A 27,733-nucleotide genomic window follows, 5' to 3' on the forward strand; every position below is an offset into this window, starting at 1 on the left:
GGAGAGAATCCCAAGCAGGTGTGGGGCTCCACATGGGGCTCCATCTCAGGAACTGTGAGATCATGACCGGAACCAAAATCGAGTCAGACTCCTGACTGACTGAGCCACCCAAGCGTCCCCTTTGCCCATTTTTTAATTGGGTTGTTTGTTGTTGAGTTTTAGGAGTTCTTTATAGTACTTCATTTCTTTTTATTATTGAATAATATTTCATTGTGTGGATTTTCCATATTCATCAATGGATGGACATTTGGATGGCTCCCATTCTTTGGCTATTGTGAATGTTAGTTTGGTTTCAGTTTGCTGTGTATATTGAAAACAGTACTACATTCCTCTAAAGAAATCATTCAGGCCTTTAACTTACGTGACTTTTCATGAAATCGTTACATTTAATTTTACATGTGTTCTATTTTATACTGACTCTGAGGTTCCTCTTCATTACTTCCTGTATATGTTCTAGATGTTCCCAAGGTTTTTATTTTCCTTTGTGACAATGACTAGTTAAAATTTGCAGAGTTCAGCTTTCAAGCAGTGGTCACTTTAAAGACCACTTCCCCAAATGTTCTAGAATTATAGAAATTTAGAATGAATATGAACTATAGCCATTGTAGTCTAGCATCCTTTTGTTTTTTATTAATCTCAAGGAAAGTTTTTTTGTTTTGTTTTGTTTTTTTGATCAGTTAGTAGAGCCATCTCTCAATGGAATAAGAGCTTTCAGGGGTAAGGGTTGGACTGCATGAATAATCCCAAATTACAATTAAAACTGTAGTCATTCCATTCTTATCCAAAGGCAGGTTAACAGTGTTTTAAGGCCCAATTGGGTAGGTAGGCTTGATTATTAGAGGCAGCTGCTGATTAGGGATGATTTCCCCCTTACCAGCTAACTGTATTTTAAATTTCTCTAAGTTACCTATGTCCTTTTGAAAGAGTCGGATAAACTTGTTTTTCACATTATGCTCATTTACTCTTATATTTTCTTTCTTTCTTTCTTTCTTTCTTTCTTTCTTTCTTTCTTTCTTGTCTTTATATGTTAACTGAATTAGGTAAGGGGTGCTTGGTGGCTCAGTTGGTTAAGCATCAGACTTCACATCGGGTCATGACCTTGCAGTTCATGGGTTCGAGTCCCCCATCAGGCTCTGTGCTGACAGCTCAGAGCCTAGAGCCTGCTTTGGATTCTGTGTCTCCCTTCTTTCTGCCCCTCCCCGCTCACCCTCTTTCTTTCTCTCAAAAATAAATAAAAACATTAAAAAAAAAAAAAGACCTGGGTTAGGTAATCACCAAAATAAATCATATTATTTATAAAGGTTGAATAGTTTTCACTATAGATCATCTAGAAACCATATGTAGATAAATTTTAAGAAATTCACCAAACTAGCATTCAAGAAATCTCTTCTAGGCCAGTCTCTCCTACTTAAGTGACCTGGGTAAGACATTGAGGCTTTATTTCCATATATGTAAAAAGAGGATAATTACATTTGCTTTATCCCATGTTGTTCTTTGAGCATTGTGAGGATAGAGATTATTAAGACAAAAAGTTCTTGCTCAAGAGAATCTTACAGGTTAGGAAGAAAGAGCTCATAACTTAGAATAATAGAAAAAAGAAAGAAAACCCAATAAGGTAATAAAACAGTGTGCTTGCATTTACATTGTGAAATGCATAGAAGCAATTAAATATCTTCCTCACTAGATCCTCACATAAGAAAATTATTGTAAAAATATTTGTAAAATATAAAGTATTATTGAAATATAGATTGGTAGTAACTGTTTTAGGTAGAGACTTTGGGACTGTTGTAAATAGTGCCCTAAAGTCTTTGAAAGTAAAGAGCTTTCATGTGACCATAAGATTTAGAAGGTTGTGTAGACCAAGAGATTTTAACCTGGGGTTGGAATTCAGGGACTCTATGAACTTGGAAGGAAAAATAATTGCATCTTTATTCTTACCATCTAACTGAAATTTTAGCATTTTCTTCAGTGAAGAATGTAGGCCATAAGCCACAAGAATGACCTGTGTATTTGTTACCAATAGAAGTAATTTTCATAATCACATTATGTGATATAGTATATCAAAATATTTTTGTCCAATATAACTTCAAAATTATAGTAATTATAGTAATACACCTGCTGCTAGATTTTATTTAATGTATGGAGAAGTTCATTTAAAATGTCATTCACATTTTAAAGTAAATATTTTGATAAAATGTAATTAACAATTATGTTTCAAAATTATTTGACATAATCTTACATATTTTATTTTATGCATTAAAAAATATTCTGAAGAAGGTGTCTGTGACTTTACCAGAGGCCTATGGCACAAAAAAGAACCCCTTTTGTACCCTGTTTTTTTTAATGTTTTTATTTTACTTTTGAGAGAGAGACGGAGCATGAGCAGGGGAGGCGCAGAGAGAGAGGGAGACACAGAATCCAAACCAGGGGCTCTGGGCTCTGAGCTGTCAGCACAGAGTCCGATGCAGGGCTCAAACTCACTGAGATCATGACCTGAGCCAAAGTCAGATGCTCAACCGACTGAGCCACCCAGGGCCTCCTCCCCCCACTTTTGTACATTCTTAAGACAAAGTGGCATGTATATGTATTAATTCCATTTTACCTTTAAGAAGGAAAGATGGATAGTCTTGCCATCCTCAGGTGCAGGCCACCATCATCTTTGATTTAGATCACTGTATTCTAACTGGTTTCCCTCCATTGTTACTGCCTTCCAAAGCATTCTTTACATTGCTTTTTACATGTACAACATATGGTCTTCAAAAAATGCAAGTTTGGGGGCACCTGGATGGCTCAGTTGGTGAAGCATCCGACTTTTGATTTCAGCTCAGATCATGATCTCATGCTTCATGAGATTGAGCCCTGCATCGGGCTCTGCACTGATGTCACGGAGCCTGCTTGGGATTCTCTGTCTTCCTCTCTCTCTGCCCCTGCCCCCTTCAAAATAAATAAAACATTTTTTAAAATTTTCAAAAAAATGCAAGTTCGATAGCATATGTAATATTTCCTATTTAGAATTCTTCAAAGTTTCATTTTACATTTAGGATAAAGTCCAAATTCCTTAACATTGCTCACAAGATCTTCCAGGGTCTGATCTTGACTTACTTTCTAGCCTGACTTTATATCCTTTTACTTTCTGTGTTGCATTTTATTCTTTAGCCTTGCTGAACTTTGTTCAGATCCTCAAACCACCATAATAAAAGAAGTTAGGTGCTATGGCAGTTTCTAAACCACTATCTCCATTTCTATACTTGTCTCTGAATGATACGTTTGTGATCCAGTACAGTCCTTTGTACCACATTTTGAGTAGTTTTGAACTATAGTACACACACACGGATGAATTTTACAAATGAAATATTGAATGAAAAAAGTAAGTCATGGAAGACAACACACAGATAATATTTTTCTACAGCTAACAAACAAGCACAGTTAATTTTGTTGTTTAGGGATGTGTGACTGTGACTATGGCGTAGAACTAAACGAACTCCAGGAAAATGCTTCTGTGGGAGAAGGATGAAGTAGGAAAGAAATGCCCAGGTGAAGTAATAATAATGGTAGTGTTCTGTTGTGTGTGTGTTTTTTTAAGTTTATTTATTTATTTTGAGAGAGAGCACAAGCAGGGGAGGAGCAGAGAGAGAGAGAGAGAGGGAGAGAGAGTATCACAAGCAGGCTCTGTGCAGTCAACGCAGAGCCCAACATAGGCTCAAACCCACGAACCACGAGATCACAACCTGAGCCGAAATCAAGAGTCAGACACTTAACCAACTTAGCCACCCAGGCACCCCAATAATGGTAGTGTTCTAATTTTTAGATTGGGTGTTAGGTCAATGGGTCAATTTTATTGTAATGCTTCCTAACTCACAAACTGTATATATTTTCTTATAGATGTAAAAAATTAAATTCTAAAGTTAATTTTAAAATGAAAATAATTAGGGAAGAAAATCAGTGGATAAGGCCTTTTTTTTTTCTTAATCTATCAATCCTGCAAGAAGACCAACACGAAGAGCAGGAGTCCCCAGTGCCAAATACATAACACTATATCCATTATTTCAATGGCTGGGGAAGTTTGGGTATGAAGCATGCCTTTCTTTTTAATAGAAAGCAAAACCATAAACACCAACTTTTAAAAACTCAGGCAATAAAGTAGTAGAAGCCATTTCAGAATATATAACACAATGTCATCTAAATTTTACATGAGGCCGTTGGGTTAGATATTCTTTTTCTTAATGGTTTCTAAAAAGCAACCAACAAGAAAAAAAGAAAAAGTATTGCAGTAATCTTACAGAATACTGAAAGATACTGACAGTTCACATTCTCTTGGTTAGAAAATGTGTTGAAAGCTTTCATTGAGTGTTTCTCTTTTTAAAAAGTCAGATAGGAGAGATTGCTTTTGCAGCTCAAACTTATGCCAAGAAAATAACTTTAGAAGTTTTTAACCCAGGCTGCACATTAAAATCACCTGAGAACTTACAAATTTTTTTTATTGAGATGAAATTCACATTACATAAAATTAACTCTCTTAAAGTGAACAATTCAGTTGCGTTTTGAATACTCACAGTGTTGTGTCAGCACCATCTCTTTCTAGTTTCAAAACATTTCCATCACACCACAGTAAAACTCCTTACCCATTAAGCAGTTTCTTCCTATTCCTGCTCTTTCTCCAACCCCTGGTACCCCACAGTCTGCATTCTGTCTCTAAGGATTAATCTACTATAGATATTTCATATAAGTGGAATTCTACAATATGGGATCTTTGTGTTTGGTTTCTTTCACTTAGCATCATGTTTGTGAAGTTCATCCATGTGGTAGCCTGTATCAGTACTTCATTCCCTTTTATGGATGAATAATCATTGTACTTACACACCAGAATTTGTTTATTCATCCATTGATGGACATTTGGGCTGTTTATTGGCCCAGGTGACTAGTACTGCTATGCATATGCATGTACATGTACTTGTTGGAATACCTGTTTTCAATTCTTTGGGTATATACCCAGGAGTAGAATTGCAGAGCCATATGATAGTTCTATGTTTAACTTTTTACAGAACTACCAAATGTTTTGTTTTACCTGGTGCTTGTACTATTTTCTGTTCCCTTGGGGAACTCTAAAAATACACAGATCTAATAGTTTTTATTGTATTTTACAAACATATTTGTGTATAATTACTTAAAAATTTTTAAATAATTTATTTATTTTTAAATTTACATCCAAGTTACTTAGCATATAGTGCAACAATGATTTGAGGAGTAGATTCCTTAATGCCCCTTACCCATTTAGCCCATCCCCCTCCCACAACCCCCAGCAACCCTCCGTTCTCTATGTTTAAGAGTCTCTCATGTTTTGTCCCCCTCCCTGTTTTGATACTGTTTTTGTTTCCCTTCCCTTATGTTCATCTGTTTTGTATCTTAAATTCCTCATTATGAGTGAAGTCATATGATCTTTGTCTTTCTCTAATTTCACTGAGCATAATACCCTCTAGTTCCATCCACGTAGTTACAAATGGCAAGATTTCATTCTTTTTGATTGCCGAGTAATGCTCCACCATATATATATATATATATATATATATATATATATATATATATACATACACACACACACCACATCATCTTTATTCATTCATCCATCGATGGACACTTGGGCTGTTTCCATACTTTGGCTGTTGTCGATAGCACTGCTATAAACATTGGGGTGCATGTGCCCCTTTGAAACAGCATACCTGTATCCCTTGGATAAATACTTAGTAGTGCAGTTGCTGGGTCGTAGGGTAGTTCTATTTTTAATTTTTTGAGGAACCTCCATACTGTTTTCCACAGTAGCTGCACCATTTTGCATTCCCACCAGCAGTGCAAAAGAGATCCTCTTTCTCCTCATCCTCACCAACATCTGTTGTTGGCTGAGTTGTTAATGTTAGCCATTCTAACAGGTGTCAGGTGGTATCATTGTGGTTTTGATTTGTATTTCCCTGATGATGAGTGATGTTGAGCATTCTTTCATGTGTTGGTTGGCTCTCTGGATGTCTTCTTTGGAGAAGTGTCTATTCATGTCTTTTGCCCATTTCTTCACTGGATTCTTTGTTTTTTGGGTGTTGAGTTTGATAAGTTCTTTATAGATTTTGGATACTAACCCTTTATCTGATATGTCGCTTGCAAACATCTTCTCCCATTCTATCGGTTGCCTTTTAGTTTTGCTGATTGTTTCCTTCGCTGTGCAGAAGCTTTTTATTTTGATGAGGTCCCGGTAGTTCATTTTCGCTTTTGTTTCCCTTGCCTCTGGAGACGTGTTGAGTAAGAAGTTGGTGCGCCCGAGGTCAAAGAGGTTTTTGTCTGCTCTCTCCTCTAGGATTTTGATGCTTCCTGTCTTATGTTTAGGTCTTTCATCCATTTTTGAGTTTATTTTTTTGTATGGTATAAGAAAGTGGTCCAGGTTCATTCTTCTGCATGTCACTGTCCAGTTTTCCCAGCACCATTTGCTGAAGACACTGTCTTTATTCCATTGGATAGTCTTTCCTGCTTTGTCAAAGATTAGTTGGCTATACGTTTGGGGGTCATTTCTGGGTTCTCTTTTCTGTTCCATTGATCTGAGTGTCTGTTTTTGTGCCAGTACCAAACTGTCTTGATTACAGGTTTGTAATACAGCTTAAAGTCCAGGATTGTGATGCCTTTGGTTTTCTTTTTCAAGATTGCTTTGGCTGTTTGGGGTCTTTTGTGGTTCCATCCAAATTTTAGGATTGTTTGTTCTAGCTCTGTGAAGAATGCTGTTATTTTGATAGGGATTGCTTGAAAGTTTTAAAAAGATTGTCATTAAAGAGTTTGAGAAGCATGGCATAGTTCATTCTTTTTCATTGCCATATAATATTGCACTCAGTGAATATTCCACTATTATTCATTCTCTTTTTGATGAACCTGTGAAGTGTTTTCAACTTTTGGCTTTTATGAACAACATTGCTATGAATATCTTGTGTAGATCTTCTAGTGTAGGGGGCATCCATTTCTAGGGTATATATACCTAGGAATGAAGTAGAATACGTGCATCTTCAACTTAGGTAATGCCATACTACTTTACAAACTGCTGTACTACTTTATCTCCCACCATTGCTGCAGAATTGCTATTAAGGTTTGACTCATACTCCAAAGCACACTGCTATTGTTTCTCAGGGTTCTGGGGGTTTTGGAGAGAAGTCTTAATAAAAGTTCCATGTACTCTAATAAACTTAAGTCTTTGAGTATACAGCTTTCACTGGGATATTCCCTACTTTTTTATGGGAGGGAACAAGTTGTAAAGAGGCGTAGATTTTGAATTTTTAATGTGATCCAGTTCTGTTGTTTTAGGCAAATTATTTAAACTTTATGAGCCTAGTGTGTAAAACAGAGAGAATGTCTTTCTTTCATGTAGTTGTTCTTAGTACAAAGTGAGTCAACATGTTTAAAAAATACTTCACACAGTACCCAATTCATAGCAGACACCATCAAGGTATACATTAAACAAATATTTATTGAAGGTATATTTTATGTCAGACTGGGACTGGGGATGGAGAGATAAACAATATCCTTATACATTATATATAATCCTGAAAAATTGGAAACAAATGCCCACCGTCAAGATTGGTAATTTTGGTACATTTATAAAATGGTATGCTATACAACCTTTAAACATCATGTTCTCGGGGCACCTGGGTGGCTCAGTTGGTTGAGCGTCCGACTTTGGCTCAGGTCATGATCTCAGGGCTCGTGGGTTGGAACCCTGCGCCAGGCTCTGTGCTGACAGCTCAGAGCCTGGAGCCTGCTTTGGATTCTGTGTGTGTGTGTGTCTCTCTCTGTGCCTCTCCCCTTCTCCTGCTCTTTCTCAAAGATAAACATTAAAAAAAAATTTTTTTAAACATCATGTTCTCAAACATGGGAAAATGTTCGTGGCTATATGAGAAAAAGATTCCAAGAGGATTATACTTGTCTTTTTCATATAATTTATACATTGCATGTTTGTTGAAAAAACTCTGAAAGAATTCAAGAGGATATACATTTCAGTGCTCATCATGGTTAATAATTGGTGGTAAAATTGTGGAGTTTTTTAAATGTTTATTTAGAGAGCACATGCATGCACAAACAAGGGAGAGGCAGAGAAAGAGAAGGAGAGAATCCCAAGCAGGCTCTGCGGTGTCAGCACAGAGCCCAGCTCAGGGCTTGATTCCATGAAGCATGAGATCATGACCTGAGTCAAAATCAAGAGTCAGATGCTTAACTGAGCCACCCTGGTAAACGTAAAATTGTGTTTTATTTTTTTTATTAAAAACATTTTTTTAGTTTGTTTATTTTGAGAGAGACAGAGGTAGCATGAGTGGGGGAGGGGCAGAGAGAGAAAGAGAGAGAGAATCCTAAGCAGGCTTTGCGCTGCTAGCACAAAACCCGCCTAGGCTTGAACTCATGAAACCGCGAGATCATGACCTGACCTGAAACCAAGGATCAGACGCTTAACCAACTGAGCCATTCAGGTGCCCCTAAAATTGTGTTTTAATACTTTTCTTCCTTATGTAGTTTCTGTACTTTCCAGATTTTCTACAGTTGACATATATTACTTTTATAATCAGAAAAAAAGTTGTTATCAGGGCACTTGGGTGGCTCAGTTGGTTTAGTGTCTGACTCTTGATTTCAGCTCAAGTCATGATCTCATGGTTTGTGGGATTGAGCCTCTGGTTGGGCACTGCTCTGACAGCGTGAAGCCTGCTTGGGATTCTCTCTCGCCCTCTCTCTGCCCCTCCCCCACATGCACATACACACATTCTCTCTAGAATAAAAAGAAAAAAAGGTGTTATCTAAATGAATAGCATAAAGCTTTTACAGGAATGTTGCATATAAACCTAACTAAAAAGGGATATAAAGTTTATAAAAATATAGTTCATTCAGGGATTTAATTTTTTTTAATGTTTATTTTTGAGAGAGAGAGAGAGACAGAGTGCAAGCAGGGCAGGGGCAGGAGAGACGGAGACACAGAATTGGAAGCAGCCTGCAGTCTCTGAGCTGTCAGTACAGAGCCTGACACAGAGCTCAAACTCGGGAGCCATGAGTTCATGACCTGAGACAAAGGCAGACACTTAACTGACTGAGCCACCCAGGCGACCCTAATTTTTACTACTTTATATAATCATATTGTCTAGAGTTATGTAGAGAGCTGGGTAACATTGAGATTTTTTCATAATGACTATTGTCTGAAAGAATTTTAGGTTAATAGTTATAAGTATGACTTTCTTTGAAACTCTTTTCTCGCATTTTAAAGGCCAAGTAGCTCTTCAGTTTTATTCTGGCTTTGTTATATATCTAGGAGTTTCCCATTTGGGAAAATATATAATCATTTGTGGTTTTTTTGTTTTTTTTTAAATTAAAAAAAATTTTTTTTTTTAACGTTTATTTATTTTTGAGACAGAGGGAGACAGAGCATGAATGGGGGAGGGTCAGAGAGAGGGAGACACAGAATCCGAAACAGGCTCCAGGCTCTGAGCTGTCAGCATAGAGCCCGATGCGGGGCTCAAACTCACGGACCGTAAGATCATGACCTGAGCCGAAGTCGGCCATTCAACCGACTGAGCCACCCAGGTGCCCCAATCATTTGTTTTTAAAACACATATCCATCCTTTCTAGATTCATTTAGATTTTTTTTTTTTAGTTTTGATTTAGTTTGTTTGCTTGTTTTAAGTAAGCTCTTTCCTCCTAGCGCCTGGGTGGCTCAGTCAGTTGACCATCCGAACCATGATCTCATGGTTCATGAGTTCGAGTGTAGCATTGGGCTCTGCACTGACAATGCAGAGCCTGCTTGGGATTCTCTTTTTCTGCCCCTCCCCCATTGTCTCTCTCTCAAATGAATAAACTTAAAAAACAAACAAACAAACAAACTCTACACCCAATGTGAGGCTTAAACTCATGACCCTGAGATCAGGAGTTGTGTGCTCTACCCACTGAACTAGCCAAGTGCCCATATGTAGGGTTTTTTTTTAATTTTTAAAAATCTTTTATTTATTTTTGAGAGAGAGAGTCTGTGAGCAGGAGAGGAACAGAGAGAGAGGGAGACAAAGAATCTGAAGCAGGCTTGAGACTCTGAGCTGTCAGCACAGAGCCCGACACGGGGCTCCAACCCAAGAACCATGAGATCATGACCTGAGCCAAAGTCAGACACTTAACCAACTGAGCCACCCAGGCGCCCCTTTGTGTAGATTTTTTTTCTAGTAACTTTTTTCTTTCACTTTTTAAAGATTCTGTTAATGGAATTAAATGGACATTTGACCAAAAAATGAGCTTTTTTACTCTTATTGGTGCATGCATGATAAAATAATAGTCTCAGAAAAATCATTGTGTCTTACAAGACTGCTTGATTGTTAGATTTACTAGGTACTGATTTTTGTCTGACTAGGAATTACTCTTAATTCTGAGGAGAAACTGGAAGCACGATGGGAGATGACAGTGAGTGGATGAAACTGCCGGTTGATCAGAAATGTGAACACAAGGTAAGACTTTTCTAGAGCTCAGATTTTAGTGTCATTGGCTTGTTTTGTGAGCATTCCCACGTTACAGGATAGTATAGAGCTGCCTAATGATTACACAATACAACCGACAAACAACATGCTTTGGAGATTAGGCAGTTTCAGCAGGGTGATTTTTCATTTTTGAATTGTTACATCTTTAATTACAAATTACATATTACGCGGAAGTAAAAACTAACACTTGGATACAAAGTGAGATAGACTTATAGTGCCCTGTTAGGAATTCTGGATGGCCTTGGAAGAATATTGCAAATATTAAACACTTATAAGAATGAGTTTATTAGCTAATTCTCTTTGAAAACTCTGAATTTCTTAAACTCCTTTTTTGTTTCTAATCATGGGGTCCTTTGTTCAAATTACTTGGTATAGGGTAGTCCTTCCCCGCCCCTCAACTTCTCCAATTAACAGTAGATAATAATCTCATTAAATTGTATTTTGTTTCAAAATACTTTTCTTTTAGCTCTGGAAAGCAAGGTTAAGTGGATATGAAGAAGCCCTGAAGATCTTCCAGAAAATAAAGGATGAAAAGAGCCCAGAATGGTCCAAATTTTTAGGACTGATCAAAAAATTTGTGACTGATTCCAATGCAGTGGTTCAGCTGAAAGGGTTAGAAGCTGCACTTGTGTATGTTGAAAATGCCCATGTAGCAGGAAAGTAAGTAGTTTTTCCAACTCTTCTGGTAAAAGCCCTCGTCTGGTACTATGTGGGTTAAGTTATGTATATTTGTGGGTCATTGTCCTTAGTTATTAGCACTTTTGGAAGATAATCATTTTCTTACTTCATAGCTCCTTGATACTTGTTTTCCATTCGGGTTTTATCTGCTCTGAGAAATCTAAATAGTACATGAGATCTCTAAAGAGGAGCAAATTAGAAGTCTTGAGTTTTTTATCTTAAGGTTTGATGAACAAGTGAATTTCCTTTTGAGCCTTTTGTAATGGGAATTACTTTAAACTAGAGAGAAAAATCTCAAGAAGCTTGTAGAAGAAACTGGAAGGTGTTAGGAAAGGAATTACCAGAATTTCACTGAAAACATTTGGGCATTACAAAAATTTCTTTATACAAATCTTCCCGGCTAGGTGATCTTAGAAACACACCTTTCTTTCTGTGGTCATTAGGCATTTTTCTCTTTTCGGAGAGGTGGTGCTAACTAAACTTCCATGGCTCCTGGCCCATTTGACTTGAGTTGTAGATGATAGAGGTTTCTGATCACCCACTCTCTCATACCTCATAGACCTGGTTTTCTAATAGTATCTCGATGTCATTGAAAGGAGCCCTCCGTACAAGAAAAAGGAGGGGGGAACCCTCTACTTAAGTGCACAAGAAATATATACTTGACTTCAAAGATGATACACCATCGATCTGACAGTTTTGTTACCAGCATCACTGTGTTTCCCTTGCCATTAGTGGGACCATTCCTTTTTTTTTACTTTATTTTTGATTTCCAGTGGTCTAGGTTTTATTTAATTTAGAAGAGACACACAGCAGTTAAGTTACTATAAAGTCTTGCCAAGGAGTTAGGAGCAGCCTTTTGTTTAAAGGTACATATCCATTCCCTCCGTGAAGAAATTCTCTTGTTCTAAGAAATGTTTAAAATGACCTTTTAAAAATTTTTCAAAAAAGCAACAACTCTGTAATCCTATTTTTGTGAAATATATCTGTATATATATATTCTCTATCTGTCTGTCTGTCTGTCTATCTATTTTCTATGCATATAGAGAGAGAGATCTGGAAGGATGGATACCAAATAGCTGAAAGTAGTTTTCTCTGGGTAATGGGATTTCAAGGGATTTTTGCTTTCTTGTTCGACTTTTCCTATATTTATAAACAGAAACTATGGTTCTGTGTCATTGCCTGGTGTGATACATCTTAAACTTTTATGATTTGCATTAAGTTTATCTTTCATGTTCTTAAACATAAATTTAAAAATTAAAAACTCATTTACTTTGTTTCTAAACATCTTAAAAAGTATTTGTCATTGCCCCCCGCCCCCATGATCTTTTCCAGCTCTTTCTACTGAAGTGTGTTTTTGTGTGTGTGATGGTGGGGGTGTTTTGTATTCTGTATTACAGAACCACAGGAGAAGTTGTGTCAGGTGTCGTAAGTAAAGTGTTCAACCAGCCCAAAGCCAAAGCCAAGGAGCTAGGCATTGAGATTTGTCTGATGTACATAGAGATTGAGAAAGGAGAGGCTGTGCAAGAAGAGCTCCTAAAAGGCCTGGACAACAAGAACCCCAAGATTGTAGTGGCCTGCATAGAGACACTGAGGAAAGCCTTAAGGTAAGATGTTTTGCTTTGGTTCTGTTAACTAGAATATCTCAATTGCGTTTGAGTTCCTGGCTTAAACGGAAATGAAAACTGCTGGACTTGACTTGGCATGCCACACCAGCCAGGAAAATTGACCCGGGAAAGCTAAAGTCATTCCTCAAGTGTGGTGCTTTCTATTCAGTAGTTTTAGCCTTCAAGTGGTGTTGCGTAGTCATTTTATCTAAATCCCCTTCTAATGAAGATGAACAGGGAATGTTTCTGACCTGTTCTCCAATTATGAATTGGCCTTTTTGAGGAAAAACTCCTTAGAATGTTTAAGCAGCTCTTCTTTTGTTATCCCCAAGCATATATTTATGTACTTTGGAATATTGGCTAAAGACAGTTTATTAGCCAAAGCAAACCTTTGTTCAGATGCCTTTTTAGTAAAGTAGAAGGAAATGCTATGTGCCTTTAAACAGAAGCACAGCAATAACAAATAGAAAATAACTTTTACCCTTATGTAATAAGTTATTTTCAACACTAGAATGAAGTTTTTCATGAATGAGATCTCTTTCAGGAACAAGTGTCTATAATCTGCTATGGAAATCTGAACACTAGTTTGTTCTGATTTGGCAATCCTTCCAATCTGACATCCTGTCTCCAATGCTGTCCACATGAGAAGCTTTAGAAAGTTCAGTTATAGTGAAATCCTGAATGTGTGACCTATGGGAGTAAAGATCATCCCAAGTTAGCTCACTTGTGATTTTGTGTATGACCTACTTCTTGGAGAAAATGGTTCTTTTGGTGTTTATCTTAACATGGAAATATCAAAATTCTTAAATTTTGTTAAATGATCCTCAATTTAAAAGTCTTAAATTTTATGTTGTCTTTCACTTGGTTCATAATGTTCTTTTGTAAAGTTAGACTTTCACTTAGATTTTTGTGTGATAAATTTTTCCTCATTTCAAGCCTAGTATAGTGTATAGTAGGTATGTTTTTATGACTAATAAATAGTGTGCTCATTTTTATCATTTTAGAAATTTAGTGAATTGACTTGGTTACCAAAACTGCGCTTATCTCAGTAAATATGTTGTGGTCCTTAGTAATGGATCTCTTAATAAAGATATATATTGTGCTATAATCTACCTTTAACCAAAAGATTCTAATCGAAAATGCTGTAAATTCTGGTTATTTTACTTTTAAACTGACTGGCAGAATAAGTGTAGAAAAAGAGCAAGTTAGGCATATCTTCTTATGTTTTCCTTACAGATGTAGCTTAGTTCCATCCCTGTGTAGTTCTTTATTTGTCTTAATGCATCTCAGAATCTATATAGTAAAATTAGATAGCTCTCTGGGACCTTAAAAAGGCCAAACTGTTCAATCCTGGGTTTTGTTTTGTTGTTGTTGTTGTTGTTTTTAATGTTTATTCATTCCTGAGAGTGAGAGAGACAGCGCGAACAAAGGAGGGAGAGCAGAGAGAGAGGGAGACACAGAATCTGAAACAGGCTCCAGGCTCTGCTCTGTCAGCACAGAGCCCCATGCAAAGTTTGAACCCACAAACTGCGAGATCATGACCCAAGCCAAAGTCAGACGCTCAACCCACTGAGGCACCCAGGCGCCCCACCCTAGCTGGTTTTCTGTAGTAATATATTTAGTATCAAGGTTAGGTTTTGTTTGTTAAGGTATCTGTTTTCCATGTAGACCTCTTCCATAGGCTTTTCTTACATATTTCAGTAGGCCAGGAGAGTGAAACAAAAAAAAATTCAGATGAAACCATAGTAATGTAAAGGAAGACTCAGAGATCCCAAATGTTAGGTTCTTCAGGCATGGTGATGATTATTTCATAACCCTAAGTTCTTATTTTTCCTTTAGTCTTAAAGGTTAGCTGAAGTTAAATGTTCTTTTCTATTAAAATAAAGGGGATTTTAAAGGAAATCTTGGAGATCTAGTTTATTTTCATGTTATATCTATATTTAAACTATTTACATAACCGTGCTGTGGTTGATATACCAGGTTATTTACATAATCTCTTTAAATATAATTTCTGAAGTAGAGTATTTGCCATCTTCTCCAACCTGTTGGAATATGTCAGTAGCTATACTGAAAATTTTTGTTGCATTTGTGTATAGAAGATAAAATAAATAATAGATAAATAAGTTGATCCTTGAACAACCCAGGGGCTAGGGGTGCTAACCCCATGCAGTCAAAAATCTGTGTATAACTTTTGACTCCCCCAAAACTTAACTACTAATAGCTTACTGTTGACTGGAAGCCTTACCAGTAACATAAACAGTCAATTAACGTATATTTTGTATGTTATCTGTATTATATACTGTATTTTTAAAATGAAGTAAGCTAGAGAAAAGAAGATGTTTTTAAGAAACTCATAAGGAAGAGAAAATACATTTACAATATTGTACTATAAAAATTCCATGTATGAGTGGAGCCGCACAATTCAAACCTGTGTTCAAGGTTCAACTGTATATGAGTTCTACTATAGAATGTCAGTGTTCTTTCATAACTAAATCCCTCTTGCTCCAGAATTTGCTAGGCAGAAATGTTAGCAATGACTCAGAAAGCTAAATTTGGCCAGTTAGGAACTTAAAAATATAAAATGTGACAGATATATAAGGTTAAATGTGCTACCTTTTTAAAAGAAGTCAGAATGCAGCTTTTCTGCATGAAAAACTAAGCAAAGAGAGATTTAGGTTGCCTGGAGTTACAGGGTGATAGCTTCGAAGTCAGGAGTGAAATACGCTGCCAGGATTAGTAAGCTGTCAATTTTGAGTGAACTACCTTAATCATAAGAACTATTAAAAATTTATCGAAAGTAGATTTCACTCATCTAAATGTGTATAAAGTGATTTGTTTATGTTTTTAAGCTTTTATATGTATACACATATATATTTAAGATATTACACATTTGGTCCTTTATAGATGTGAATTATCCCCAGTATGGTTACCTAGAAGGTTAGTTTAAAATTTTTATATTATTCTGGACCCTAGACATTACATAATACTCTTGGAAGAGTGACATCTAAACATAGATATGGCAAGGGAAACAAAAGCAAAAATGAACTGTTGGGCCCTCATCAAGATAAAATATTTCCGTACAGCGAAGGAAACAATCAACAAAACTGAAAGGCAACTGAGGGAATGGGACAAGATATTTGCAAATGACATAGCAGATAAAGGGTTAGTATCCAAAATCCATAAAGAACTTATTGAATTCAACACCCAGAAAACAAATAATCCAGTGAAGAAATGGGCAAAAGACATGAATAGACACTCTTCCAGAGAAGACATCCAGATGGCTAACAGACACATGAAAAGATGCTCAACATCACTCATCATCAGGGAAATACAAATCAAAACCATAATGAGATATCACCTCATACCTGTCAGAATGGCTAAAATTAACAACTCAGCCAACAACAGATGTTGGCGAGGATGCAGAGAAAGAGGATCTCTTTTGCACTGCTGGTGGGAATGCAAAATGGTGCAGCTACTGTGGAAAACAGTATGGAGGTTCCTCAGAAAGTTAAAAATAGAACTACCCTACGAGCCAGCAATTGCACTACTAGGTATTTATCCAAAGGATACAAAAATGCTGATTTGAAAGGGCACATGCACCCCAATGTTTACAGCAACACTATCAACAATAGCCAAAGTATGGGAAGAACCCAAATGTCCATCAACTGACAAATGGATAAAGAAGATGTGGTGTATGTGTGTGTGTACATATATGTGTGTGTGTGTGTGTGTGTATGTACACACACTCACACAATGAAATATTACTTGGCGATGAAAAAGAATGAAATCTTGCTGTTTGCAACAACGTGGGTGGCACTAGAATGTATTATGCTAAGTGAAATTAGAGAAAGATAAATATATGATTTCACTCATGTGGAATTTAAGAAATAAAACAGATGAACATAGGGGAAGGGAAGGAAAAATAAGATAAAAATAGGAGGCAGACCATAAAAGACTCTTAAATACAGAGGACAAACAGGGTTGCTGGCGGGGTGCTGAGTGGGGGGATGGGCGATGGGAGTTAAAGAGGGCACTTGTTGGGATGAGCACTGGGTGTTAAGTGTAAGTGATGAATCACTAAATTCTACCCCTAAAACATTATACTATATTTTAACTAACTTGGATTCAAATTAAAAAACAAAAACAAAAAACAAATGGGGGAGGCTGGGTGGCTCAGTCGGTTAAGCATCTGTCTTCGGCTCAGGTCACGATCTTACAGTTTGTGGGTTCAAGCCCCTCATTGGACTCTGTGCTGACAGCTCAGAGCCTGGAATCTGCTTCAGATTCTGTGTCTCCTCTCTGCCCTACCCTGCTCTCACTCTGTCTCTTTCTCTCTCAAAAATAAATAAATATTTTTAAAAATTAAAAAAAATACATGGTTATGAGGTTCCTTTTTCTTCTGTTTTTTTTTTTCTTGGCCATTTTAAAATATCTCAACCTGTGTAACTCTGTTAATATATAATAAGTACAGGGGCGCCTGGGTGGCTCAGTCAGTTAAGGGTCCGACTTCAGCTCAGGTCATGATCTCGCGGTCCGTGAGTTCGAGCCTCGCGTCGGGCTCTGTGCTGACAGCTCAGAGCCTGGAGCCTGCTTCGGATTCTGTGTTTCCCTCTCTCTCTGACCCTCCCCCGTTCATGCTCTGTCTCTCTCTGTCTCAAAAATAAATAAATGTTAAAAAAAAAAAATTTAAAAAAAATATATAATAAGTACAAAACTGTGTTTGAGAAGTGCATGGGTGGTTCAGTCAGTTAAGCGTCTGACTCTTGATTTTTGCTCAGATCATGATCCCACGATTTTGAGTTTGATCCTCACATTGGGCTCTTGCTAGCAGCACAGAGCCTGCTTAGGATTCTCTCTCCCTCTCTCTGTCTCTCTCCTGCCTGCTTGAGATTCTCTCTCTGCCCCTCCCTCGCTTGCACTCTCTCTCAAAGTGAATAAACATCAAAAAAAAAAAAAGTATAAATAGCTCTTTATAATTTAAGTATAATGGCAAAAAAAAATTAGAAAAAAATGAAACGTCTATACAAAAGAAAATACTACCCAAGTAGATTGCAGGCTGACAAGTTTTTTTTTTACAATTTTTACATCTAGTGAATTTGGTTCCAAAATCATCTTGCTTAAGCCAATTATCAAAGTGTTGCCAAAACTCTTTGAGTCTCGAGAAAAGGCTGTTCGAGATGAAGCAAAACTAATTGCTGTGGAGATTTACAGATGGATTCGGGACGCTCTGAGACCCCCATTACAAAATATAAACTCTGTCCAGGTGAGACACAAAAAAATTTTTTTGGTTGTATTTGCATAAGGTTGATATGAAGATATTTCCTTCCTGTTGCTGATATTCTGTCCTTACAAATAATTATTTTTTCATTTTTAATTTTGAAATCCTTTTTTTTTTTTCTCTCAGATAACTGTTTCTGATGTTATTTTGTCTTCTCAAGTTAAATACCATGCATTCAGTGATTCTAGTATGTCAGTGTTGAGTCTATAGCAGTTTAAAAGATCCCTTTATCGTGCTGTTGGGTAGCAGGACTTAATATCTATTTGGACAAAGTGCATTTTATCTGTTTTTTGGACAAAATGCATTTTATCTGTTTTTTATTACAGTTAGTTTCAGAGACATTATCTAATACAAGTATATCTGAATTCATGAACTAATGAGTGTTCTAAAAAGTAGATTTTTTTCTAAGTGCTTAGTCCTACATCTTAGGTAGTAAATATGTCAGTTTGACTTATGTCAAACACGTATTTGGTATATACCAAATATATACACTTTAAATGTATATCGTTTCTTGTTTGCCTTGTTAGAACTACATAAATAAGAAATTGGGTTCTGATGTTAGTAAATGTTCTGTAATGGTGAGGATGTAGGCATATTTTTAAAATATTTTATGATATTTGTAGTTGAAAGAACTAGAAGAAGAATGGGTCAAATTGCCAACAGGTGCTCCTAAACCAAGTCGATTTCTGCGTTCCCAGCAAGAACTAGAAGCGAAATTGGAACAGCAACAGTCTGCTGGTGGCGATGCTGAGGGAGGTAAGCCAGTTTTTAAAACACCGGTTTCTCTGAAAGTAAGAACAGGCCCTACCCCAAGAACATAGGCACGTTTTGTAGGACTGCCATTTAATACAATAGAAGTTGTTTATAGCATTAACAACGGATTCTGTCTATACAGCGATTTCATTAGGTTGTGAAAGGAGTGATAACTTTTTGGTAAGTAGAAACATTCCATCTGTTTTTAAGGTTTGTTTTGTTTTTCTTCTGGAAGGTGGTGATGATGGTGATGAGGTGCCACAGATAGATGCTTATGAGCTATTGGAGGCAGTAGAAATTCTTTCCAAACTTCCCAAAGATTTTTATGATAAAATTGTAAGTAACGGTAACCTTCTTTCATTTATTTCATGTTAAACAGTTACTTGATTATAATTAGAGTGTTCTATGGAGCCCTTGCCCGGTATGCCCCCTTCCACCCAGTATCTTCCCTAGGAGAATGAATCAGTTGCTTCTTTGTTCCCATACTACTTTGTATATATACCTACTGTAGCACTTTCTTTTACTTGTCTTGCCAAAAACCAGAACATTATTTTTGACTTCTCATTTTTCCTCATTGTCTTCCTGGTTTTACCTTTAAATATCTCTCAAATTCATCTCCTTTTCTCCATCCCACTGCCAGTAATTTACCCCAGAGTTCCTTGACCTTGGTACTGTTGACATTTTTTGCCAGATAATTCTTGGTTTTGGGGGGCCGTCCTGTGTATTGTGGGGTGTTTGGCAGCATCTCTGGCAGTTACCCACCTAATATCAATAATACCATTACTCAAGTCAATCACAATGTCTCCAGACTTTACTAAATGTACCCCAAGAGACACAATTACTCCCAACCGAGAGTCTTATCCCAACCACCACCACCATCTCTTGCCCCACGTGCTGCAGTAGTCTTCTTATAAGACTAACTGTCTCTGCTCTTGCCTCCTTCCATCATATTTTCCAATGTAATCAAAGCTGTCATTTTTGAAAATAAAAATCTTCCCATATCATTGCTTCACTAATGTCTGAAATCATCCTATGGCAATTGAGGCAAACTATGACACGTTTGAGGCCCCTGCTTATCTTCCAGCCACTTCTCTAGTTACTGTCTAATTATTGTGCTCCCATCATACTGAACTCCTCCCGGTATCAGATATGCCACACTTTCCCCACTAAACTCTGGACCTTAATATATGCTGTTCTTTCTGCCTATAGCATTCTCTCCAATTCACCCCATGATACTTCTTGATCCTCTAGGTCTTACCTTAAGAATCACTTTTTAGGGGAGATCCTACCTGTTAGCCTAAAGTAGATTAAATCCTCTTGCTGTAACACCAAAGCAGCTTGTACTTCTCTTTTCATAGTGGTCCTGACCTAGGATTTATTTATTTATTGAAGACCTTCCTAGCTCTGCCATCAGCTCCTTCAGTCCCCCATTAACTTCTGATTAACAAATATTTGGTAAATTGAATTCCACTGTAATCTCCTCCAGGGTGACAAGTTTGTCATCTTCTTTATATCCCCAGTTCTTTCAAATGGTGGGTATTCAAAATTATTGAATGATTAATTGATCTCTAGTGAAGTATTTTCTGCTTTATGGTTATCAAACAAAAGGATTAGCATTGTAGCACCAATGTATAAAACTGATCTCCAATATTAGAACAATTTTGGCTGTTGGTTGTATGATGGTCTTTTTCTAATCTTTTTAATGTTGTTAGTATGGACATTCCTTTCACCTGTGAGATATGCTAGAAATGCTTTCTAGCAGTGTTTTCTGTTTAATACTTGTTTACTAACATTTGCCTAGAAAATGAGAAGGAAAAGTCTGTGGTATCCCATTCTTTTACTTGTAGAACTTTGAGGGTTATGAAATGTTATGAAAATACTTATTATGTATGAACAAAATTTTATACGTATATATGAGCAAATCATTCTGATTTGCCGCACAATTTTGCAATTTTATTTTTTAACCAGCTTTAGAAAAAAATTTCTGAAAACAAAAAATAATTATGTATCTTTGAATTAGGAGCATGCAAGAAATAGACTTTTATTTTCTTATTTTGCCTTATTTTCTGTTCTATAAGTGACTCATACTGTGTCTTGCAGGAGGCAAAAAAATGGCAAGAGAGAAAAGAAGCCCTGGAGGCTGTAGAAGTACTAGTGAAAAACCCCAAACTGGAAGCAGGCGATTATGCAGATTTAGTAAAAGCATTAAAGAAGGTAAACATGAAGAGTGTCAACATTGGTACATTGGTATCTCAACAACAGACCAGGCCTTTGAATTTCTCATCATCTGTCGTTGTTTTTATCACAACTACATTGCCATTTAAGGAACACTATTGATGGTTTTCTAATTATAGGCATACCCTTTTTTTTTTTTTTAATTATGATTTTTTTTTTGAGAGAGAGACAGAGCATGAGCGGGGCAGGGGCGGAAAGAGAGAGGGAGACACAGAATCTGAAGCAGGCTCCAGGCTCTGAGCTGTCAGCACAGAGCCCGATGCGGGGCTCAAACCCACAAACCATGAGATCATGACCTGAGCCAAAGTCAGACGCTTAACTGACTAAGCCACCCCAGGTGCCCCAGGCATGCCCTTTTAAAGGATTGTTTAAAGTGATTGTCCTATGTTAGTGTGGAGGGATTGTGTCCTATGTTAGTGTGGAGGGATTGGTTTTTATTCTTTGTTTATTATCACTTACTCTAAGTATGCTGTCTGATAGCATATACAGACCTCAAGAAAAAGAGGGTCTTGCTAATATAGAACCAAATATTCCAGTTTTATAATTCCATAGGATGAACTATTTATTTATTTTTTTTTAATGTTTATTTATTTTTGAGACACAGAGAGACAGAGCATGATCAGGGGAGGGGCAGAGAGAGAGGGAGACACAGAGTCTGAAGCAGGCTCTAGGCTCTGAGCTGTCAGCATAGAGCCAGACTTGGGGCTTGAACTCACAGACTGTGAGATCATGACCTGAGCCAAAGTCGGATGCTTAACCAACTGAGCCACCCAGGCGCCGCTATTATTTTTTTAATTTATTTTTTTAATGTTTATTTACTTTTGAGAGAGAGAGAGAGAGAGAGAGAGAGAGCGCGCGCAAGTGGGGGAGGGGCAGAGAGAGAGGGAGATACATAATTTGAAGCAGGCTCCAGGCTTCGAGCTGTGAGCACAGATCCCAACGCAGGGCTCAAACTTACGAACCATGAGATCATGACCTGAGCCAAAGTCCGATGCTTAAGTGACTGAGCCACCCAGGCGCCCCTGTAGGATGAACTATTTAAATTGGCTCTATTTAATGGGACGAATACTAAATATGAGGCATATTTTTCCATTAGACAGCTAATGATGCCACCTTGTATATCTGCGTGCAAAGTAAAGGATGTAGGGAAATGTGGTCATTATAAAGCAGGCAAGTGCTAAATAAGAAAGAAATGTTTTTAACGTTTATTTATTTTTGAGACAGAGAGAGACAGAGCATGAATGGGGGAGGGTCAGAGAGAGAGGAAGACACAGAATCTGAAACAGGCTCCAGGCTCTGAGCAGTCAGCACAGAGCCTGACGCGGGGCTTGAACTCACAGACCGTGAGATCATGACCTGAGCCGAAGTCGGACGCTTAACCGACTGAGCCACCCAGGCGCCCCAAGAAAGAAATGTTTTTAGAAAACACTTTGGTGTTTTGGTTTGGTGTTGCTTAGGTTTAACCAAGTTGAATGCTGTTGGTGGATAAATTTATATGTAGTGGCTTTCCATAAAATCTGAAAATATAGATCAAACACTGTGGACATAGGTGTAGAGCTTAAGAACAAACTCTGTGAAGACATGTTCTTAAATATAGAAAACTTTGTTTCATTTGCTTCTTCAGCCTGAAATTACAAAGGATTAGAATGGTGAGAGAGGAGGTTAATTTTTAATTATATGCACATGTAAGTATAGTTATTCTTATTATTCGTGGTACTTATGTTCTGTAAAGTCACCAAAACACTGAATAGCAAATACCAAACCATTGCTCCTAAGGGAACACAGGGCACAGGGCTAGGGTCCTGTGACTCTTTGGTCTCAACATCTCATCAACCAGTCAATACATAACTTATTTTATTCTGTTTGAAGATGTCTCATTTAATATATATTATTGATGCATTAACGGTGAACTCAGGGCCAGCAGCACTATAACTCATGCCTTGCATAAAGCTTATTTAACACACATAATTTCTGCGTGACACATATCACGGCCTTTTTGTGCTTAGGAGCACTAGACAGCACTTCACTGCCCTTGGGGGCCATTTTAAATAGTGAAAGCAGCAGCGAAAATCACAAAAATGAAAAAAAAAGAAAAAGAAATGTGGCACTAAACAGACCATGAAAAAGATACTGTTTACAGTATGAGAGCTGAAAGAAGTCAGAGTGTTGCTTTGTTCATTCTCAGCTGGGAATGTGCACACCAGGCAACTCAGATTTTCCACAGCTCTTTGCTTGTCTGAATGACCAGGCTGCGAGAATTGATTTTGGGGGTTATAAATAAACGTTAACGAGTAGGTGAATTCGCAAATATGAAACCCGTGAATAATGAGAACGGACTATGTTTTCTCACTCTCAGCCTCCCACACTTTCTTCCAAGTGAGATTTGGAGGCAGAGATATGATTTGTCACAATCTTTTAGTCTTCCATCTTCCAATCCTGAAGAACCCAGACCCAGGCAAGATTAGTGAGAAGGGAGTTGCCCAGGGGGAAAAGATTTCACCAACCTGGAGCTTGGGAGGAAAGAGGAGGAGTAAAAAGGCACTAAGAGAAGGAAATGAAATTCTAATGGCCTTGAGAACTTCAGATTCTCTGTGAATTCCAGCGTATAATTTTTATCAGGAATCTTAGTAATTGGCCCTGAATTCTCAGTGCCTCAGATAAAAGCTCTTATTTTTTCTTATCTAATGGTACAAATATTAGTTGATACTTTCCACATGGATTTCCTTAGGATATTAGCTTTTCAAATAGTGTTCTGTGATTTCCATTGGCATTATGAATATAAATATAATCTTTTGCTGATTTGCAGATAGGATCATGGATTTTATATTTAGGTAGACATAGAGACAATAGATTTCTATAAAAAACTTCTCCCTCTTCACATGGTAAAGTGGGGGGCGGGGCGATCAAAGGCTACAAACAAGTCAAAAGAAATTTAATTTTGTGGTTAAAATATTTAAAACAATGAAAAGTTAACTTCAATTGTATAAATTAACCTGAAACAAGGCATTAAAATTTTTTGTGTGTGATTTTACTTACATGTAAACACAAACTTCATATTCATATTATATTGACTTAAGAGAGACCTATCAAAAACGTGGAAATGGTGAAATAAGAGAATGAGATTGAGTAGGCTACAGACCGATCACTCTTCCCTCCATAGTCTTTTCTCTCTATTGTCTATATTGAGTAATCCCAGTAATTTCCCTATTTTTTGCCTTTAATACAAGTAGTAAAGAACTACTCATTTGAAATTCCTTATGGTATTCCTGAAATTATTTCTTAAGCTGTCTTCTTTTAAGCTGTCATCTGACTTAGCATATTTTATGGACTTTCCTGTTCTCACAAGTTATAGGTTCCTTCATTTATAAAGATACCTTCTCCCCTGCCCCTTACTCCCACCTCCACCCAATATCTTCTTTGACTTGTCAATTACCTATGGATGTTGGTTGATATCTTTAGATTAAGATTTGGGTTTTCAAGGTGTTTTTATTATATACTCTACAGACTTATGTGTTATTAGACTTTTTTCACTTGGTTTTTCTATATTTCCCCCCTTATTGCTTACATTCATCATAGTTTTCTTTTTTTTTTTTTTAATTTTTTAAATGTTTGTTTATTTTTGAGACAGAGAGAGAGAAAGAGAGAGAGAGAGAGAGAGAGAGACAGTGAGAGTGGGGGAGGGGCAGAGAGAGGGAGACAGAATCTGAAGCAGGCTCCAGGCTCTGAGCTGTTAGCACAGAGCCCGACGTGGGGCACGAACCCACAAACCATGAGTTCATGACCTGAGCCTAAGTCGGATGCTTAACTGACTGAGCCCCCCAGGTGGCCCCATCATAGTTTTCTAAACACAATAATCATGGTGGATTTAATTGACTTCTCTCTTTGTCAGCAGAATGTTTTTGTTCTGGTTACTGTTAACCAGTAGCTTACATTGCTAGTTAAAGATAAATACTAGGGGCGCCTGGGTGGCGCAGTCGGTTAAGCGTCCGACTTCAGCCAGGTCACGATCTTGCGGTCCGTGAGTTCGAGCCCCACGTCAGGCTCTGGGCTGATGGCTCGGAGCCTGGAGCCTGTTTCCGATTCTGTGTCTCCCTCTCTCTCTGCCCCTCCCCCGTTCATGCTCTGTCTCTCTCTGTCCCAAAAAATAAATAAAAAATGTTGGAAAAAAAAAAAAAAAAGATAAATACTAGATGGTAACTAGAGTTGACCCTTGATGAACAATACAGGTTTGAACTGCATGGGTCTACCTACTTACACATGGGTTTTTTTCAATGAATATAGAATAGTAGTGTAAATGTATTTTCCTTGTGATTTTTTTAAATAACTTCTCTAGCTTTATCACAAGAATATAGAATATAATACATACACAAAATATGTGCTAATCAATGGTTTATGTTATCAGAAAGGCTTCTGGTCAGTAGTAGGCTATCAGTAATTAAGTTTGGGGGGAGTCAAAAGTTATATGTGGATTTTGACTGCATGGGGGGTCAGTGCCCCTAACCCTCATGTTGCTCAAGGATCATCTGTACTTAAAATCTTATTGTAGGCCTAGCTTAAAGGGAGAAGTGACAGCACTTTTAATTATAGAATATTTCCCATTATTTAGGTTAAATTAACATTGTGAGCTAAAGCTTCCTTCCTATAGTCTACAACAGAGTCACAGTGTTTTCAAATCTGGAATGGAGTCCTTCCCTGCATATTCTATTTGTCTTAAAAATAAACACTTCTCGGGGCGCCTGGGTGGCGCAGTCGGTTAAGCGTCCGACTTCAGCCAGGTCACGATCTCGCGGTCCTTGAGTTCGAGCCCCGCGTCAGGCTCTGGGCTGATGGCTCGGAGCCTGGAACCTGTTTCCGTTTCTGTGTCTCCCTCTCTCTCTGCCCCTCCCCCGTTCATGCTCTGTCTCTCTCTGTCCCAAAAATAAATAAAAAACGTTGAAAAAAAAAATTAAAAAAAAAAACAAAAAAAAAAACACTTCTCCACCTTCCTTACTCCCATTTCCCAGTTTAGAACAACTTTAGTTAAACTGGGATGTTTGACATGTGTTGATAGGCAAATAGGCCTGATCCATTATTCACCTATAAGTTCATTCAGTCCTTTACCATCTTGAATTATAGTAGGTTTACAACATCCTCTTCAAAACTTTCCTAGGACCATCAGTGTCTAGGATTCAGCTTCCACTGGTTACTGCTCTAATGGTGGATAAGGAGAACTATTCTCCTAAGAATGGGATTGATCGATGGCCATCTGCTTCTGAACTATGTTAAAATACTGGCTCCAAATCCCATCCCAGATTCATTGAACTAAGATTTCTTGGAATGGGGTCTGGCATGTTTTTGATGACCATTCCTAGAATATACATGTAGATGTTAAATCTGAAGCCTAGCACCTAAATAATACCTGAGAGTTCTTTTGGTTAAAAAAAAAAAAAAAAGTAATCCAAACATTTACAAATGTCAATAGTGAATTTATTTTTATTTTAATGTTTATTTATTTTTGAGAGAGAGAGAGACAGAGTGCGAGCAGGGACAGGGCAGAGAGAGAGGGAGACACAGAATCTGAAGCAGGCTCCAGGCTCTGAGCCGTCAGTACAGAGCCCGACGTGGGGCTTGAACTCACTAACTGTGAGATCGTGGCCTGAGCTGAAGTCAGACACTTAACCAGCTGAGCCACCCAGGTGCCCTACAAATGTTAATAGTGAATTTAATACAGAACTGAAGGGAGGGGTGCCTGGGTGGCTCAGTCGGTTAAGCATCCGACTTCAGCTCAGGTCACGATCTCACGGTCTGTGAGTTCAAGCCCTGCGTCGGTCTCTGTGCTGACAGCTCAGAGCCTGGACCCCACTTCAGATTCTGTGTCTCTCCCCCTCTCTCTGTCCCTCCCCTGCTCATGCTCTGTCTCTCTCTGTCTCAAAAATAAAAGCGTTAAAAAAAATTTTTTTTAATTAAAAAAAAAAAACTGAAGGGAATTTTTTTCTCCATGGATTTACAGTAGTTAGGGATTTAACAAAATGTTTATTAGGACCCTCATCTCATTTTCTCATAAGGAAAATGAATTTGCCATAGCATGAGTTTACAGCATGAATATGCTTTAGCAAAGAAAGCAAAGCTTTGGAGTAGAACTGGATTTAAATCACATCATATCACATTTGCTAGTTCTTACCTCAAGCAAATTAATCTATATTTAATTTTTGAAATCTATAAAATTTGCTAATATTATCTACAGGGTTTTGGGTGAAAAATTAAATACGGATTATAAAGCACCTATAAAATTATAACATTGAATTTGTTTTTAATAAATGTTAATCTTAACTCTTCATCCTTACTCCTCAGCATTTAGGGAGTGCAGCTAAATGCCATCTAGAACTTCCTGGCATGCTATCCATTAGGGGTTGTTTAATTCAGGGAATCTGGAAGGAAGCATTCTACTTATGGAATATCAGATCTTAGAAACGAAATAAAATCCAAAGTGGAATGGAAGCATTACTTCTACTTGGGAAAAAAGTGAAGAGTGAAAAAAACAAGGATCTGAGACATGTCAGAATAAAACAGCTTTTGGGGGCACCTGGGTGGCTGAGTTGGTTAAACGTCTGACTTTGGCTCAGGTCATGATCTCATGGTTCGTGAGTTCGAGCCCTACATTGGGCTCTCTGCTGTCAGCACAGAGC

At 37.5% G+C, this 27,733-nt stretch overlaps 1 protein-coding gene across 2 annotated transcripts in view; it reads left to right on the plus strand.

Annotated features, from left to right (window-relative positions):
- The window catches only part of CKAP5 (cytoskeleton associated protein 5), a 112,446-nt gene that overhangs the window by 30,305 nt on the left and 54,408 nt on the right, over positions 1-27,733 (plus strand). For both annotated transcript variants that reach the window (XM_049617273.1, XM_049617282.1), the window contains exons 2-8: positions 10,397-10,490; positions 10,987-11,180; positions 12,596-12,802; positions 17,894-18,065; positions 18,704-18,836; positions 19,069-19,169; positions 20,934-21,047. In XM_049617273.1, coding sequence (XP_049473230.1) covers positions 10,434-10,490; positions 10,987-11,180; positions 12,596-12,802; positions 17,894-18,065; positions 18,704-18,836; positions 19,069-19,169; positions 20,934-21,047 — 978 coding nt within the window. In that variant the 5' untranslated portion in view covers positions 10,397-10,433. The remainder of the gene's footprint in view (positions 1-10,396; positions 10,491-10,986; positions 11,181-12,595; positions 12,803-17,893; positions 18,066-18,703; positions 18,837-19,068; positions 19,170-20,933; positions 21,048-27,733) is intronic.

This window comes from Panthera uncia, chromosome D1, assembly GCF_023721935.1.
Source record: "Panthera uncia isolate 11264 chromosome D1, Puncia_PCG_1.0, whole genome shotgun sequence".
Taxonomy (NCBI): Eukaryota; Metazoa; Chordata; class Mammalia; order Carnivora; family Felidae; genus Panthera; species Panthera uncia.